At 38.0% G+C, this 17,966-nt stretch overlaps 1 protein-coding gene across 5 annotated transcripts in view; it reads left to right on the plus strand.

Moving 5' to 3' along the window:
* LOC102058672 (fibronectin type-III domain-containing protein 3a-like) overlaps positions 1-17,966 on the plus strand; it is a 233,106-nt gene that overhangs the window by 205,204 nt on the left and 9,936 nt on the right. For 4 of the 5 annotated variants that reach the window (XM_055727293.1, XM_055727294.1, XM_055727291.1 and 1 more), the window contains exons 4-17: positions 2,398-2,473; positions 3,707-3,783; positions 7,563-7,794; positions 9,297-9,569; positions 10,986-11,041; positions 12,224-12,378; positions 12,660-12,719; positions 14,227-14,365; positions 15,409-15,462; positions 16,167-16,288; positions 16,373-16,547; positions 16,796-16,882; positions 17,201-17,339; positions 17,871-17,939. In XM_055727293.1, the coding sequence (XP_055583268.1) occupies positions 2,398-2,473; positions 3,707-3,783; positions 7,563-7,794; positions 9,297-9,569; positions 10,986-11,041; positions 12,224-12,378; positions 12,660-12,719; positions 14,227-14,365; positions 15,409-15,462; positions 16,167-16,288; positions 16,373-16,547; positions 16,796-16,882; positions 17,201-17,339; positions 17,871-17,939 (1,714 nt within the window). The remainder of the gene's footprint in view (positions 1-2,397; positions 2,474-3,706; positions 3,784-7,562; positions 7,795-9,296; positions 9,570-10,985; positions 11,042-12,223; positions 12,379-12,659; positions 12,720-14,226; positions 14,366-15,408; positions 15,463-16,166; positions 16,289-16,372; positions 16,548-16,795; positions 16,883-17,200; positions 17,340-17,870; positions 17,940-17,966) is intronic. The other variant, XM_055727295.1, reaches the window with a different exon arrangement.

The following is a 17,966-nucleotide window of genomic DNA, read 5'->3' on the forward strand; positions in this document are numbered from 1 at the left end:
CCATTTTTAAAAGTATTCTCTGACATCTGTCTTTCTCTAGAGTTGTAATAAATACTGCTGACTGGCTGGATGGCCTTTTCAGGGGGTTTTGGAGTTTTACTGATGTCCAGAAGCAACTTGTCTACCTAAAGTAAAACTCCTGTCTTGTGAACTCACTGGAGCAGGGTCTGTGTTCATAATGCTTCTGCATCCCCTGTTAAAAAATAAAAGCTAAGATTAATATAGCAATATGTAAAAGCAGCAAAATGAGTGTTAAACACCATCTATCAGTCTGCTCCTTTGAGTCTTGCTTTACACACAGGAGTTTAAATGGAACAGATCGGTGCAACCCTCACTCTCGTTCTGTGCAGAGGCTGCACACTCAAGAGCAGAGGGAGACAGAAGCAGGAGGCATAGGCTGTAACTTCAGGAAACGTGGGTATGCTCGTGCTGACTCCTTTACATGTTAGCAGGAGAAGAAATGTGCTTTAGTTGAGGCCAGCATAAGCTACTTGGCAAAGTCTTTGGAAAAGAGTGGGCAGTGAAGCTGGTCAAAATGCAGAGGCTGAATGAGGGGCCACAAGATCTCTCTAAGTCTCATTCTTTTCAGTCATCTGTTTATGACCAATACAGTAGAATTGAGGTGTACTTCATAAATCTGCAGCTGATACAAAGTGGGAGGAATTGCAAGCGTCTTGGAAGCCTGAAATTATTTTGATTACTAGAAAGATAATCTAGAAAATTAGCAACAGGTCCTGTATTTGGGTAGAGTAGTCAGCTTATCATAAGGAATATCTCGTTGGTAGTGGTCCTTAAGAAAAAGGTCTGCCAAGGGATGGGTAAAGACTGCAAGTGGAAGTCATCGGTGTTGCACTGTTTCCAAAAAAAAGGCAGATAAAAATCCCCGAAAATTTATATACAGTGTATGTCACCTAAATCACAGGAAACAATCTTTCCTTTACTGATGTTTTATTCTTTATTTCTTTGGTGGTTAAGACATGGAGTAAGGGTTCAGGTTGAAGCAGGGAATGTTGAAGTTAGATGATAAAATCTGTAACGTTGAGGATAGTGAAACAGTGCTGCAGATGCCTGGGGAGTTTATGGAGCTTCGTCATTGGAGATACAGCAGCACAAAATAGACGGGTTTATTCATTAACATCATGTGTAGTTCATTTTTACCAGGAGTTGGATGACTAGGTAATCTCTTTGGGTCGCATCTACCTGATGTAATTGTGATTCCATGAATAGTATAAAAATATTTTATAAAAATAGAATGAAAGAAAATTATACTTTTTGCGTTTTGTAACTAGTTTTACAAATGTATTTTATTTTGGTGTTTACATTGGCCTTCTTTATGTGCTAGCTGTCACCAGGGTGGAATTTGACTGTGTAACTGTGCGGTTCTGACATGGCCAAACCCCTCATTTTACCTAAGAATTAGACCTGTCCCTATGTCATATTGTGGAATCTCACTACAAAATTCTTGTAGTAAAGTTGTCATGTTAGAATAAAACTGAAGCACAGCTGCCATTATTTTACAGTAAGACTGAAGCATGTGCTGTGGGATGGAATGAGGTGATGGTTTGTGTTACCCAGCACGAGGGAAATGGTGCTGTACCCTGCCTGAGGAATAATTCTGGCAGGTGTCTACATTGATCTGTGCGAAAGTGCATGCCGTCTCTTTCAAATTGACCTGCAGAATCTCACTGTTGGTTGTATTTCTTTAGCTACGGGATTACACAATTATGTGAGAAAATACACCTGATCTTTCAGGAGTTGTAGAGTGGAGGTGGTAGGAGTGACCTGCTTTATCACCTCTTCTACCCTCTTTCCATCCCCAAAGAACTGCACACTTCATTAAGTTACTTGATGGCACCGTAAAATATATCATCAAAATACATACCAGCATGCTTTCAATGAAAAAATATGGCTGAGTTTTGCACAAAGGATCTTTTTTCTTTCCTTTTCATTTGTTTGTGTGTGTAGTCATGATTCTGTCAGTTTAGCCCTGCAACTGAAATAATCTCAGGCAAAGCTTGGAAAGCAAAGTGGATCTTAAGGTATGTATTGCTTCAGTAAAAGAAGAAAAAGCAGTGTGAAAACATTGAAAATAAAAGCTTAGTTAATTATTTCAGTTGTATCAAGGGAAGCACTTCTGGTAGTAATCAGACTGATTAAGCAACACTAATGATTTTATGTCAAAAGTATGAAGAAATTTCATTGTACCCATCAGTGTTTCTCATCTTGCTTTTTTACTCTTTTAAGGTTACCAGAGCTATATTGTTTTAATCTAATGTGGGTATAAGGTAGACACGGGGGTTTTGCACACACCCCCAGGTAATTTCTAAAATTAAAAAACAAACAAACAAACAAACCCCCAAAAAACCCACCACCTCTTCTGTGTTTTGTTTTCTACAGGTTATTCTTGTACAGGTAAACCCAGGTGAAACATTTACAATTACAACTGAAGATGGACACATTCAATGTATTCAAGGTAAAGGAAAAACTGAAGTACTGAATCCAAATATCTTGATTTTGCGAATATCACAGAATTACTACCATAATTTGTTTCTGTAATGTCAAATGTGTTTTTATATGTTCTGCAATGTAATAAATCAGATTTTTCAGTTTGTACTTAAAGCACAAATGAGCACTGGGAAATTGCCAAGATCCCCTGCGTCTCTGTAGTCTTTGCTAATTTATAAAAGGCTGGCATCTCAACTGTTTTTGTAACGATCCTTGAATAACTGTCTTCTCAGAATCTTATCACGTGAGTGTGCATGGGATTTAGTCCACACTAATCTAAACAACTTTAATAGACGCTGTGCGACCTCACTTTACTGTAAGGTAGTGGCATTAGCGGTCTGCTGATTTTGTGGGAAGCATTGCTACCCTCTGTGTGTGGCTGCAAACTACTTTTTACCTTCTGGGTAAGTTACAGAACTGCAAATCTGAGTCGGATCAAAATATCTCCTGTAAGTCAAATTGAATTTATCAGTACTTCCATTTTTGGAATATTTTTCATCTTTCCAAATGATATTATATAAAACGTGTCCATTCTGCTTTCATCAGATCCTAGACAGAAATACTTTTTCAACTTGATATGAAAAATAATATATTCTTATTTAAAACCAAAAAATGTTGGTAGACCAGCTGTGTCAGCATTACTGTGGTGCTGATGATGCTGCTACAGACTTTTAACTGTCACAAAAAAAGAACTAAAATTATCTGTGCTGAGTTTTGTACAATTAAACAAATACTGTTGGCTGTTTAAGTGTGATGGTTGGAATAAATCTAACCTGTGCTTTTTGTAGAATAAATGTACAGCCATACCTGCATTCAGCAATATTGTCTAAAATTCTGGATGCTTTCTGAAAGTTAAGTCCTACTTAATGTGTATTTTGAATGTGAAAACACATTGTCCATCGGTGACATAAATTGCATCACTTTTTCTTGGTGGCAACTTGGTACAGCTACAGCCACTCTTCTATTTTTTTTGAAACTCGCAGTCCAGATTATTTAAGTTTCTCTCCTGACTGACTTTTTAATTGGATAGTTTTAGCCTTGCTTCTAAATCTACTTGTCTGAAAGTAGTTCCATAAATACAGAGTTGGATGCAGTTGCTGGCTTTTCAGGCACCAAAGTGAGCCACCACCTTTGGAAAAAAAGGTGTCTCAAATCTGTAAAAGCCTCATTTGTTAAAAAGTGGCACCTTGTTACTTCTCAGGTCCAGCACATGTTCCTATGATGTCACCAAATGGTTCTATGCCGCCTATATTTGTGCCTCCCGGTTATGTATCTCAGGTAAACTTTAATTTATTCTTCTATTTCAGTATGTTTGTGGCGCTTTAACAATAAGGCTATTGATTATTTTATCTGGAACCGCTGTTACAAGCATTTCTCATGTTTTTTCCATTGAACTTATCAACTGTTTAACTTACTTTATTGTAGGCTCTGTCACCTTCTGTTGACTTAGTAAAATTTGATCTAGTTTACAGGATTCTTTTAATAATGCTTCCAGGCAGTAAAAATTACTTTTAGTAATCCTGTAGATGGCTCTGAATTGGCTCTCGGAGCCCCATTAGCAGGACCCACATCTTGGTTTTTCTGCAGTCCTGTTTTCAAGGTGAAAGTAGGTGCGTGGGTCATTCGAGCAATCCCAGCTGACTGCCGCCGGCTAGGTGTCGGAGGGCTATGGGTACAGACAGCGCTTGGCGTTGCTGGGAATGGAGCTGGGGGCAGCATCGGAACAGAATGTGTCTCACGCATACTGTGGATGTGAGACTCGTGTTTCTTACGCTGAGGTTATATGGGTCGTATACCAGTATCATTCTCTTTCATCCCTTGGGTCTTCCCCCCTTCCCGGACTGCATAAGATATTTCTCTTTCATGTCTTTTCATAATTCAAATTTTTCTCTCCTAATATAACTCTATTTATCAAAGTTTTCAATGCCCCTTTCTTTACCAGCTCTGATCTCCTTAACATTCAGCAAAGCACTCTGCTGTTACAGTAGAAGTGTGAAGAGGAGTGTTAATGCTAGTGACGTGTGCCTATGAAATGAGCAGGACTCTGGGCTTCTCTCCCAGCTTTACTTTTCCGTTGTCACTGATTTTTCCACTCCTCTGTGCTGTTAAGTCACAGCAGATCAGACCTGTGTGTGGTATTTGAACTGTTATCACAGAGATATTTGAAGTTGCCAGTTCAATTTACTTTAATGCATTTTTAAAGGGAATTAATTAAAAACAAATGTTTAAACAGGGCAGGCTAGGTTTCTAATTTTCTAGTGACGTTCAAAACAGGAGTTTTCTGAGTAGGCTTGAAAACGTTGTAGCTGTATGTTCTTGAGTTCTCCAGGCAGTTGTCTTTTTGCATACAGCTGCCTCTCCATTTTGTGCTTCAATTAACTACTTTCATGCAGATCCTGAAGAAAGATTCCCCAGATAATTTGTGCACCAATATGAAATTGAGTCTTCAGTGCAAACAGTATGCAAAGCACTGGCAAATGCTGAGGTGTACAAACTGAAAAATACATTTGTTGTGTGTTTGCTGTCACATGAAACTGAGGGGGGTTGTTTTCTGTGGGTCATTCTGACAGGGGTAGACAAGTTTGAAACCAGCTCTAAATCAGAGCTTGAGTTACTGTTTGTGTCGGTAGATGAGACTTGAACTTTCTGTTCCCTAATCTATCTGGAGGAGCCCAGGGATAGTTATGTTGGTTTCTGCCAAAGTGGAATGAAGTGATTCAGTAGTGGAGAATGGGGACATAGCAACTTTGGGCTGTAAAATCATAGGAAAGTCTTGCTATATTAATGTATGCCTTCTACTCAGAACTGCCACGTGTTCTTGCTTAATGTATACATAAAACAGAGTAACATAGCCATCAAAATTTGCTGTGAGTTTTGACTTGTATGTGTTAGAGCATGTGTTAGTGTTATGCAGTGTATTGCAGTTGAGTGGTGTATTTAGTTACGTTGATGAACCAGAAAGCCCCCCACATTGTTTCTAGAACAAAGTGTATTCAATGTAAGCTTAGTCTTAAGTGACTTCTTGTAAATTTTTTTTATTCTGTTTAAAGTCTGTTAAGAATTGCTAATAATACAGCTGACTCTGAGGTTGTCTCACAGCTGAACTTTGTCATAGCAGTTTGTGAGTGGACACATTCTGTTTCCCTTCAGAAGAATGGTTTCTCATTAGTTTGTCTTTTGCCGAGGAGATTTTCAAAATGTACTTTTGGAGTAAGCAGTATTTCAACATCCGTAATGTCTTCTTGGCCAGCTAGGAAATGCTACAGTGATTTCTTATAGCCAAACTAAATATGCTTTAAGGGAGGATCTTGAAAGAACTAACAGGATAAAACGTATGGCCTGTTTTTGTGTAAGTGCTTTCTTTAAATGCTTGAAAATACAAATTGTGTATATTTTTAGTAATAGTAATAGAAGTGCAAATCTTTTAAAAGCAGGTTTTATTTTGTATTATTTACTTTATGGATTGTATTAAAAAAAATTTTTTTTTGCATCTCAATTTTGTATGCCAGCCCGCAGCTGGAATGCACCCCCCACTTGAATCCACGGAGGTTTTCTGCTGACTACATGATTCATCTCTGTTAATACTAAAGCCTTGTAAGGCCCTGCCTAATAGCACTTGTGATTTGCACTTTTAAATGCACCTTGGAGGAGGTGATTGATGTAGAAGGAAGGAAGCATAAAGCTACAGACTCATTTTAAACCAATCTCAGAAAAAACACCTGGTTTTCTTACTGAGACTTGATTAAAGTGTCCACTTGTCTTTAATATTGGACATTTTTCTATCATTGATTTTCCCCGCCCTTCCCCAATTATGTTACTCATACCTATTTTTTTTTTTTTGCGTGAAGGAGAAAACAATTGATTTGTTGTCTGCCTTTAAATAGGGGTTAGTGGAGTCTAGTTTGCTTCTGAGTCAGACTTCTCATTGGGTACAATCTGAATTTTACACCAGTGGACTTCTGTCTTGTGGCAGAAGAAACAAACTGGAATATGACCAGGTGCTTTCTCTGATGGTCAGCTTGGAAGCCTTTTGACCTAGTCAGAACGGTAGATCCTGAAAACTGGAATCCCTCAGATGAGCAAAATGGACTTGTAACCACAGAATGACAACTTGTGAGCCCTACCTGGAGAAAGGACCCTGTAAGCCTCAGCCTTGGCTTGTCTGTTCTGGCTGTCTTAAAAATGAGACTACACTGGGCATAGTTTTATTTCATCATCATCATTGTTAAATATGTCTTTTTGTGAATCCTGCACTGGTGTCATTTTCTCACCTTGTCTTTCAAAGCCTGTGTTCTGTCCAAAGTCTCTCCTCAGTTTTAAGATTTAGAAAAATGCTATTGTATAAAACCTTAACATACTTTAAATTTCCTGTAGGAAAAGCAGTACATTGACTTATTAACGTGTTACACGCTGGCAGAATTTAGATTCCAGAAGAAGCCTATATATGGCTGGTTTAGGACACATGCTTAGAAGTGTGCGTATGCATGCACTGTCTTAGCATCTTCTTATCCTAGAGTTCAGACATGCAGACAGGTTCCTTGTCTGAATTCTCTTAGCCTGTGGCAAACATGGAATATTTTGACATTTGAGTTGGGTTGGATCATAGTACAAGACAGCAGGGCTGACTTGTAATGCTTTGTGCTTGCCATAGGCTAAGAACATGCATGCAGACATGTACCACAGGTGAGGTGGCATGCAGCGACCTGTACATACAGTAGCGCTGTCGGTCCGGATGTGGGCTAAAGCAGTTCTAACTGTAATTACAAGTAGACGGGAATTACACCCTAATCAATTCACAGTTCTTGTTTAGAAGAATATATACATTATTCATAAATTATAGATTGCTTAGCACTTCAGTGTGTGGGGTTCAGCTTCTTAAAACTGACTGCCTCAAACTCCAGTTTCTTCCAGCAGCAAGCATATGCTGCATTTCCACTGGAATTCATTTTGATAGGTATTATCCCTGTATGTTATATCGTGGGTATAAACATAAGCGTGGAGATTCTTCATTAAGATTGTTACTGTACTAACTTTTAATCTCTTATGTTGCATGACAGGTGGTGGAAGAAAATGGAGTTCGTAAAGTGGTGGTGTTGCCACACTCAGCTGAATTCCATCCTTCCATGCATCCTCCTCCTCCTCCTCCCCATGTGCCACATTACATGCATCATCACCATGCTTTGCTTCCCCACCCACCTCACCCAGTGTACCCTCCAGTTCCTGGGACAGGAGAGCTGCCACCACAGTTCATTCACCAGCATCCACCACCACACGTTTTTCAAGAACAAGGTGAGCGCGCAGGTGATGTTTAAATATGTGACAAGGCCTTTCACTCAGCGCATCTAGGTTGAGGGAGCCGAGTTCTGTCAGTAGCTGTGTTACACATTTATGTGGTTTTGGTGTTAGTTACTAGCCCCATAAACACATATAAGGCTCAGGGAGCAGTCTTAAAATACATTTGTGGGTAAAGTACTGTGGAGTCTGGTCTGAAGGCACTCTGTGTGTGTGAAGTATGATTTTTATGAAGTTTAAATCTTCTGCTGTTCAGTTTTTAAGAATTCAATGCAAAAACAGTAACTTAAAAGTGTTCTAATACTGTGTATATTTTTCATGGATCCACTTTTGTTAACTGTAAGTGCCACAATGATTGCTTCTACCTTCATCTAAAATTCCGCTCTCCAAAACTGCTGTGTTTTGTCACAGCTTGGGCATGAAGTATTCTGAAAATGCGTTTAATGTGACACATTAATGTATATTTTTGACTAGGCAAAGTTCAGGTATGACTGGAAAGAAAATGAGAATACCATACATCAACTGAAAAACACAGTAATCCATGTTGGAGGATGAAGTGCAAGTCCACTCTATGTTTAAAATACAAGTGAAGCAATACTTCAGTGGAAGACTGGGGTCACTGCTGAATTAAACCAAGTTGTAAGCCTTATTATATGAACAGGCATTTGACACAAAGAAATTAGAATATGTAAGACCATTCACTATCTTAAGTTTAAATTAGTAATCAAGCTATTTCAGCTCACTTCTAGGGTAGAATATTCAATAGAACCCAAACTATGTTTTAAAAAGTCAGTTTGGGTCCTAAATTTGCTTACACTTCTTCGAAAATGTGCATGGATGGCTGTGTCAGGGAAGGCAGCTGTAAGGGGTAATCTTGAGCAGCTAACAAAAGAGAAAGGCCTGAAGAATTACATTTAAAACAAACAAACAAAAAAACCAACCTGAACTCAGCAAGTGATGAAAAATAATTTTTAAGAAAAAGAAAAAAAAAAACCCAGCAATTTGGATATGCGTTAAATAGGAAAAATGGAAGTTTGCAGATATTTTGGGTGTTTTACTGTAGCATCGTGGCTAACATTGACTGTTTTAAAACCAGAATTAAACCTCCAGGTGTGTTCTTCTCCTGCTAACTGATCTTTATGGTCATACACTGATCTGAGGCCAATCCATAAACTCTTTATCAGGTGAGGTTCCTAAGGTTTAGCAAAGCTCTACCAGTCAGCAGTGCGGTACGTGTGTGTTTCTTGTCTGTTGCTCAGCTGCCCAGAGACCCCTGAGTATCAGCTGTAAAACTCCTTGGGACTTCACAGATGCCCCAAGCTGACGTTATGTGAGCCATGCAGCTCCACGCATCTACAGACTGGCAAAGCAAGCACAGTGAAGTTCTGTGGGTTTTCAAGTTCTGGTTTTACTGCAGTTATTCTTCTAACTTACAAAGCGTTTCTCAGATGTCAAATAAATTGTACTGAATAATGAAGTAAATTCTCCTTTCTCTGTAGAACCTCGTTCTCATGGAAGGACAAACTTCATTCAGCGAGATGAAAGGAGTCTCAAAATGCAAGAACACCTGAAGAAAAGACTAAAAGACAGACAAGCTAGTAGTCATACTAACAATAAACTTAACAGCCCTCCATCTTCACCACATAAAGTTGTTAATTCTTCCAATGCAACAATTCAGAATGGAAATGGAAAGGGGCAGCAAGGGGCAGGAGGACCACTAAAGCAGAAGCAGATAGGAAAAACAAAGGGCAGTCCAGATGCAGAGGTGGGAGGTAGGTTGCATTGACAGGGTAAAAAAAGAAAAAGAAAAAAAAAAAAAATCTAGAGTCTTTTGTAACAGAAGATGCTGTAAGTTCATTGCAAAACAGTTTCTGAAAAAAATTAATTTGTAGATGTCTTTAGCTGTTCAGGATTAGAGAAAGCCTGAAATACTTTTAATTATGTTTAGGTTTTTTCCCCTCTAGAAATCATAGTAATGTCAAGTGTGTTCATTTGAGATTTCTCAAATAAGATCTTCAGGAAGATTTAATTTGAAACTTTTTTTTTTTTCCTTGTGTACCTTTTCTAACCCGGGACTGACCACTACTCCAAGCAAGGATGACCTGTGGGTACTTGCATAAAAGACTTCTGGTGTCATTCTTTGTGGTACTTTTCACATGACTCTGAGTTACTTAAAACTACAGGGAATAGGAAGGTTTGAGCAACTGTCTGTACAGGTTGCTGTTTGATCAGTTGTCGTTTCAGTTCAATGCGTTATTCTGCTCAAATGAATGTTTGAGCTTTTAAAATAGCTTGTGGCTATTTACGATATATTAGTATATGCAGGTATAGCTTATATATGATATTGTTGTCTTTCCTCTTGGTTTGAAAGTGTCACTGAAATGCGGAAAGTTTCTTATCATGATTCCTTAAATCATTTGTTTGTCTTTTAGAGTTTGGGGGGGTGTATGTGTCCTCATTTAAGCGGTCTTGTTGGGCTGTGAAGTCTAGTCCTTGTCAGTGTCACTGGTAACTCTTTGGTTAGAGAAATAAAGAGAAATCTGACTTTGTATCTTGAGAAGTAAGCAGAGGTGGAAGCTTTTATCCAGCTTGTTTCAAGGATGAAAAATATACTTGATTAAAGCTTTGTCTTAATACAGATTTATTGGGGGGGGGGGGGGGGGGGGGGAAATGTGTATGTGGCCAGAATAACATCCTGTATTGTTCGACGTGGACAATTGCAAAGATAGGATTCAGCTTACAGATGTAACCCTTTCAGTACCTTTATGTATTTTTAGTGTGCAATTTCGATCTGGCTTCCAAATTAGACCGAGACCAAGTGTTTTGCAATAGATATTTAAGGAAAGCACATACAATAGAGAGATAAGAACTTATTATCATTTTTTGAACACCTTCCATTTTTGGAGGAATGTTTTTGTGTTGTCAAAGAAAACCCATTTATGCTCAGATTAGGAAAATATACCCTTTGTGCAGGATGTACTAAAAGGGGTTTTGTAACACTGTTAGTTTTGGATAGTTCATGTTTCTACCCCTCACACAGCCAAAACAAACAGGGGAAATGAACTTTGCACAATAAGTACTATTGTTAAACTCTTAATGAGGCGAACTCCATCTTGTGGTGGCATTTTTGTAACAGACTGGTTTACTCTTGGGGTTTTTGGTAATCTGTTTTGTATTTGAAATTTCAGAATCTGACACAGAATCCAAGAAATGTGATATTCACTTGAGCATTGGCAAGCCAGTCGTAAGTAATATCCTTAAAATACCCTTATTTTCTGTCTTTATATTCTTTCTATAAAGTAACATATGTCTTATTGATCTCTTTTTTTTCTTAGTGGTTTATTTTCGTAATAGACAAAACGTATTTTAGTTGTCAGAGTTCATAGCTGGGAAAAGCAACCATGCTATGGAAACCCACTATTTCTCAACTCTCTGAAAACAGTCTGGCTGACTCAGTTTCCCAGTCTGTAAGCCGAGAATATATATCCACTGTTGAAGTTGTCTAGTGTATGCAAGGGCTTCAGTACCTTGCAAACCAGGGGCCTGCTAAACTAATGGGAGTCTTATCTTCTCTTGGAACCATCCTCCCCTCAGAGGATTTAAGAGTATTGGGAATAGAACTTACAAAAGCAGATCATCTTTTTATGTTATGTTTAGAAATTGGAGCAAATATTTGAGTATTTAAATACTTTTAGTAAATTGGAGTCTGGTGATGTTAATTTCAGTGTCTAAAAGGCTAGTACTGCACTGATATTTTTGATCTTGAGCACGTTTAATGTAACTTCTTTGCATTATCTATACAGTAAGCAAGGGTTGTGGTGTTCTGCTCCAGCTTGACAGTAGCATTTGTTCATTGCTGCTTCTGACATCTGTAATTAATGCGAACAGAAGCAAAGTGTTGACTTTGTCACAGAAAATTTGGAGTATGGGCATTAAGTAGCAAAAAACTTAGACCAAAAGTTTTAGTCATAAGCACTTAAAATCAGAGCCTCTTGCTATCCTGTAGCTTAGTAGTTAAATATTAAGGTTATGTGAGGGAGTTGTGATAGAGTTAGAAAGTTAGGCCATCTGACTGCCGAAGTATAGATCTTGCGTCAGCATTCAAGACTCCAAATCTGAAAATTTGCTCTAGATGAGTGATGCAAACAGCACAGGTGAAATACAGATTTTTGTCTTCATACACGGAGGCAATGTAGTGGGTCTGTCTGTTTGTTTAGTGTTTGAAGGGAAATCCTTTAAGATGGTATTCTAGAAGTGAAAAGAGGAAATAATTTAAATTCAGATGATGACTCGGTATTTCCACTGCAAAGGTAAAGAATTCCTCCACTGAGGAACTTCATAGGCAAACTAGGGACACCGTGTTATTGACTAATATACCTTTTATTACAGAAAGCAAACTTACTTGCATTATTTATGCTTTTAATAGGTTTCTGATATACAAGCAAGATCAGCCGTTCTGTCCTGGAATCTCCCAGTTAGTTCACAGAATGGAGAGAGCCATAGTCATAGTCCAGCAGCATTTACATTTGAAGTAGCAATATCCAACAGTGGTAAAAATGGAAAATTTAAATCTGTCTATGTGTAAGTTTAGTTTCTTCATTTAAGCACAATACCAATGTTTAAAAACATTAACCGATCAGCAATCTCTCTATCAGGAGCTGTTTGTTGACTTGCAGACCTACCTACTTCACATGAAATAAATATTAAGTAATATCACTAAGAGTTACATGGACAATGGGAAACATGAAAATTAAATGTGCGCTACATGGTTTTGCTTTTCAATAAGCTTTTATTCTTCTAAAGTATAAGGAAGAGCTGTAACACTTTTTTCTTTTTTTTTTTTTTTCTTCCCCTTTTCACAGTGGGGAAGAATTAACAATTACACTCCCTGATCTCAGGCCAGCAACTGATTATCATGCCAGGTATGCTGCTGGGAATTAAATACTTAATGTTTTTGTTGATATGTGAGTTAGAAAATTGTTGTGGCTTCATGAAAAAGGTGTGATCGCAAATAACTTGAGGAATATTCTACAAAAATAGCGTAGCTATGGACACTATTTTGCTATCTGAATTCTCACTTGTCTTCTATTTTCATTAAAATGTAACCTCATTTTCTTCCCTACCATCTTCTCTGTCTCTTCGTGTTTCTCAGATACAGACTGAAGTTATTCTCTGTTGGTATTTTTTAGAACAAGAGTGGACTCAGTGAAAGAGATTGTTGTAGGCTGAAGGCAGTGGTAAATAATAATTTAGCTTTGAACATGGATTTGCAAGTCTGACTTGTCAGCTTGATTTGCAAAGTTGCTTCTTTTAAACTGCAGACTTCAGTAGCAGTGCAAGGGGGGAAGTGGAAACTGGTTGAAATTGGGAGAACTTAGATGCTGTGTTACAAGGGAACAAGACGTGACATTCAAGAATTGCCACGTAGAGTAAATAAGCATTACTGGAGATGTTTAACTGGTCAGGAAAAAGACAAGCTGGTTAAACAAGCTTAGAGAACACTGTGATCCAGTAGCAGAAGAGAGCTCCTCAAATGCTTGGGCACAGGAGGAGGCAAGTTTTAAGACTTGCTGAAGTAAACTCAGATTCTTAAACTGCAGGAGTTCTGAGCGAGTTACCCAGCACAGCTCCATTTGCACTTGGTGTGTGTTTGGTTCATGCTGTTGCTTTCCATGCAGGCAAGCTTTATTTTACCTACCATTGGCCTGATTAGATGGACAGTATTTCTGACAAATTAGTCAAGTCATTGCTCTTCAAAAACAAACATAAATGAGCAGTGCTGTTCTTGAGTTTCTATCCTGTTTAACAATTGCACTGACAAATGTGGGTTTATTGCCTGAACAGCTGATTTAGCCCATTTCAGTATCCATACTTTTGTACAAGTGTTGTCCGTATTTGAATCTCAAGGTCTTTTTATCAAAAGATTCAAGTCAGGTGTTCTGTTACCATTTGGTAATACTTACTGTAATTTTCATCATGCCTCCCATGTGTATTTCATCACTAAAATATCTCCACTGTGCTAGATAGCAATTGTAAAGTAAATGAAGGGTGCCAAATGGAGTCTTCAAGATCAGTAAGTGTACCTATGTGATCTCCATCACTCCGCTCTTGTCAGCATGCCCTTGTCTCCCTGAGCACAGAACAGATAGCAGTGTTATGATGTGGGCATCAGTTACTAGAACTTGGAGCAACATTGTAACCTCACTTTCTGTTGTTTCTTCCTGAATAAAGAGACATGAAATTGTTGTCTCTTAAAATCAATGATCTGAAAGAAGAGGGATTGGGCACTTGTCTCCTATGTCGGGAGCAAGCTGGTCTTGTTGCTGTAACCACTGCTTGTGATTAAGTGCGTTTCTAAAGTTGACAACCCTTTGCTTAAATTTTTAGGTGCTAATGCAATAGCATCATAATTAATTGTCCTTTGTTCAGAGTTTCAGCAACCAGCAGTTCCATAAAAGAATCCATTTCAGAATTAGTGAGTTTCACTACAGAAAGTTGTGAGCCAGACTGTCCAGCTGCACCGAAACTCATTAACAGAACGAAAAACAGCCTGAGTTTGCAGTGGAAGGTAAGCAGTCTGGTGTGTTCATGTGTGGTATGTTTAAATTAGCTGTGTCAGTAATCTAGTGTGTACTTTAGGTGTTGGCTTTTAAGTTGCGCAGTTGAGACTGATAACTAAAATCATGATTGTTCCTTCCTCTTCCTTTCATTGTCTCCTTAGCTTCATGTGTATGGCTTTAGTGTGACAGTTAGGAGCAGGTGTCTCCAAGTAGGAGCAGGATATTCCATAGGAAAGTTCTCTTCTGAACTGGCAGCATAGGAGAGGCTGAAGCATGTGTATTTTTGCTTGGGGTTCTTGGATGATAAATACATATGACTTAACATTATAATTCAGAGTTCTTATGGTTATTCTGACCCGTTCAAAGTAAATTCCTTTGGTTAGTTTGTAACTTTAATTTTTTTAATCTGACTTTTCAATATATATGTTATCTGTGAAGACTTCTTGGTAACTGTGTTTTCTTGTCTTTTAGTGTTTTTCTTATTACTACACTTACACCTGGAAAGCAATTTATATCTAAATCACTTCAGTTAAAATATTTGTGTAACCTGTACTTGAAAAAATGAAGGAGTTTCCCAATTTGTATGTCATAACAAGTGCAAATGTTGCTCGTCTGTTGACAGTTGGCAAACACACAGTGCTAGGACACAAGGAAAAAAGCTCTAAGAATATAATTTGGATTAATCCTAAAGTAAAACTATTCATAAGTTCATATTCTAAACTATCAGAATTAATAGAAGTAGTATAGCTGCCTGGAGAGCCATCAGGAATGAGGAATGAAACCAGTTAAAATACCTACTAGTTTTTACCCTTTCTGACTCACTTTACCGAATAATTGTGTCTGTGCCCACAGTAGACTTTCAGATCACAAGCACGTTTGTGGAAGAGAGCTATTCTCTATGCCTCCTGCAGATTCCTTTCAGCTCAACACTAAATATCTTGTTTTTAAAGGCAGTTGGAGTATATTAAACTAAATTGCTGACATGTTTTTTAATGTGCAAAAACATCAACCATTTGATTTTAACTTTTTTCATTGTTTCTTTATTTTTCAGTCCTCAAATGACAATGGTTCCAAAATAACTAATTTTCTTTTAGAATGGGATGAGGTAAGACCTTTTCTAGTACAAAAAAAATCATAATGACATCTGTAGACCAATTATACTTAAAAATACCTTTTGCTTAGGTACGTCAGCTATTTCCAGTGTAACTGTCCAGACAGTTTTAAAGGGACAAGCCAATTTAAAAGCTTGAATAAAAAAAAAAAAAAAGGCAGACAATCCTTTCAGATCCTCTGAGAGGACAGCGTAAAGCTCCTTCATTTGGTTCTTGTCTTTCAGAGCTTCATTAAGCAAAGCCTAGGCATTAAATGAATGAGCATTTGGCTTGTGTCTTCAGTAGCTGTCACAAATACCACTTGGCTTTTGAAATTCTTACTGAAACATATTCCAAAGTGATAAAAAACTTCAAAAATTTGTGTTGCTTTCAACTGTAGTAATTTGTTACCATTTTGTGAAATCTACAGTGCCGAAAAATAAACGGGTATCTCGGAATGTGGTTTTGTTATCAGGAAATCTCAGGATAACTATCAGCATGCTCAGTGTGACCGTGGTGGTGTTAGCTTGTTACATTCTTTAGGCTTACTCATATGTTGGGTTTGGGTTTGGGTGGGTTTTGTTGGGTTAGTTTTTTTCATTTTTGTTAAATTAGTGAAATGAAGTTTAGGAAGATTTAGAGTGAAGAAGTTGACCTTAGCAGGGAGCATGCAGTCCCCATGCAAAAAACCCCTCAGGTTTCTCTCACTTCTTTAAAGGGGAAGAATGGACCCTTCAAAGAATGCTACTACGGGCATCTGAAGCAGCATAAACTTACAAAACTCTCTCCTTCTACAAAATACTCGCTCAGATTAGCTGCTAAAAATGATATTGGAATGAGGTAATGAACACAATTTATCATACCATTTATTTTCTGATCAGCCACATCTGCTGCTTTTAACAATTCTTAAAATTATTTTTCCAGTGGGTTCAGCGAGACAGTGACATACTATACAGCTGGAATTGTCCCACCAGCCCCACCACCCCCCGTGCTTGTCGAAGCAGGGGTGACCTGGCTGTCAGTAAAGTGGAGCCCACCCAGTGGGGTGTCCTCAGATGACTCTCTCACTTACAGTTTAGACATGGAAGAAGAAGGCTCTGTAAGTGCTGGGGTTTGTTACGTGTGTAAAAGCGTGATACACAGTGGTGCTCAAATAAAATTAACTTTGTATTTTACTTTTAAATAAAAGTGCTGCAAAATACAGCAACAGTTGGCAAGTATTACATGTACTCAATGAAACAAAGGTGAAGTTCAAGCTAAAAATAATATTTGATCGACCTGAGCTGGGTTTTGGTTTATTGTGGAAAATTAGTGACTGTGTGTGTTCTTATTTTCCCTCGTTTACAGGGTTATGGTTTCCAGCCACAGTACAACGGAGATGAGCTCTCATGCACTTTAAGAAATCTTAGGAGGAGTACATCCTACAAGTTTAGGGTTTGTACTATATTTTGTTTCAAATTTAATTATGACTGTATGCTTTTCTGGAGTTTCAGTGTTTTCGCGCAGCTAAGACACTTTCTGTGGAGGCAGCAGAAAATTACCTGTAATACTTCTGTTGTAGTAGGTTTTGGTGAAAGCATAATACAGATCGACGGTTTTTTTGCACTAGCTAGTTTTGTTTTCTTTTAAATTGTTGCCTTTTCTTGGGATTTTGGTTGGAGGTTTTTTCATAGAAGAATTTTGTAGATCAGCAGAATATTACCTGTCATTAAATAAAGCATTTATTATGTATTCTCTTCATTCCTGAAACAGCTCTTTGCCTACAACAGCGAAGGAAAAAGTAGTCCTAGTGAGGTGGTAGAACATAGCACCAATCCTGACAAACCTGGACCACCAAGTAAACCGACCGTGAAGGGCAAGATCCATTCACACAGTGTGAAAGTTACGTGGGGTAGGTTACCTTTTGTTAGTGCTGTATTTGAGTGCTGTCTATGTCTGTGCAGTCACTCACCAATGCACATTAAAAAAAAAGAGGCGAATTCAGGCTAATTATTTGTCTCTGCAGATGTTGTTACTGCAGGAGAAAGCATTACCAAAAAATGGCAGCTTGGTTTCTTTTGGGGTTGTTGTACAAAAGTAGTGTTTTCCTTTTTTCATTTTAGAGAAGCAGGCAAGGCTGTTGTGGTAGCCACAGTTATGGTAGCCTCTAGATGTGATGCTTAAATAATTTTCATTCATTCTTAAAAACAAAAGGTGATCCCTGACATTGGCAGTATTTGCTTAGTTACTTTTCTTTCTAGCATATTCACGATTAATTGGAAAATGTACCGTGGATACAGAAGTTTTCTGTTTCTGTTTGAATTGAGTTTTCTGCTTGAATATTCTACAAGGAATGAATAAGTTTTCTGGAAAAGCTGGTAACAAAACAACGCATTGGTTTTATCTTCAGCTCAATTACAGAAGATATGTTGGTTTCTTTCAGAACCACCCAAAGATAATGGAGGATCAGACATTTCTAAATACTTCTTGGAAATCTCAGAAACATCAGTTGGTAAGCAATCATCTTTCAGTACTAATT

Source organism: Falco cherrug, chromosome 15 (genome assembly GCF_023634085.1).
Source record: "Falco cherrug isolate bFalChe1 chromosome 15, bFalChe1.pri, whole genome shotgun sequence".
In the NCBI taxonomy this organism is placed as follows: domain Eukaryota; kingdom Metazoa; phylum Chordata; class Aves; order Falconiformes; family Falconidae; genus Falco; species Falco cherrug.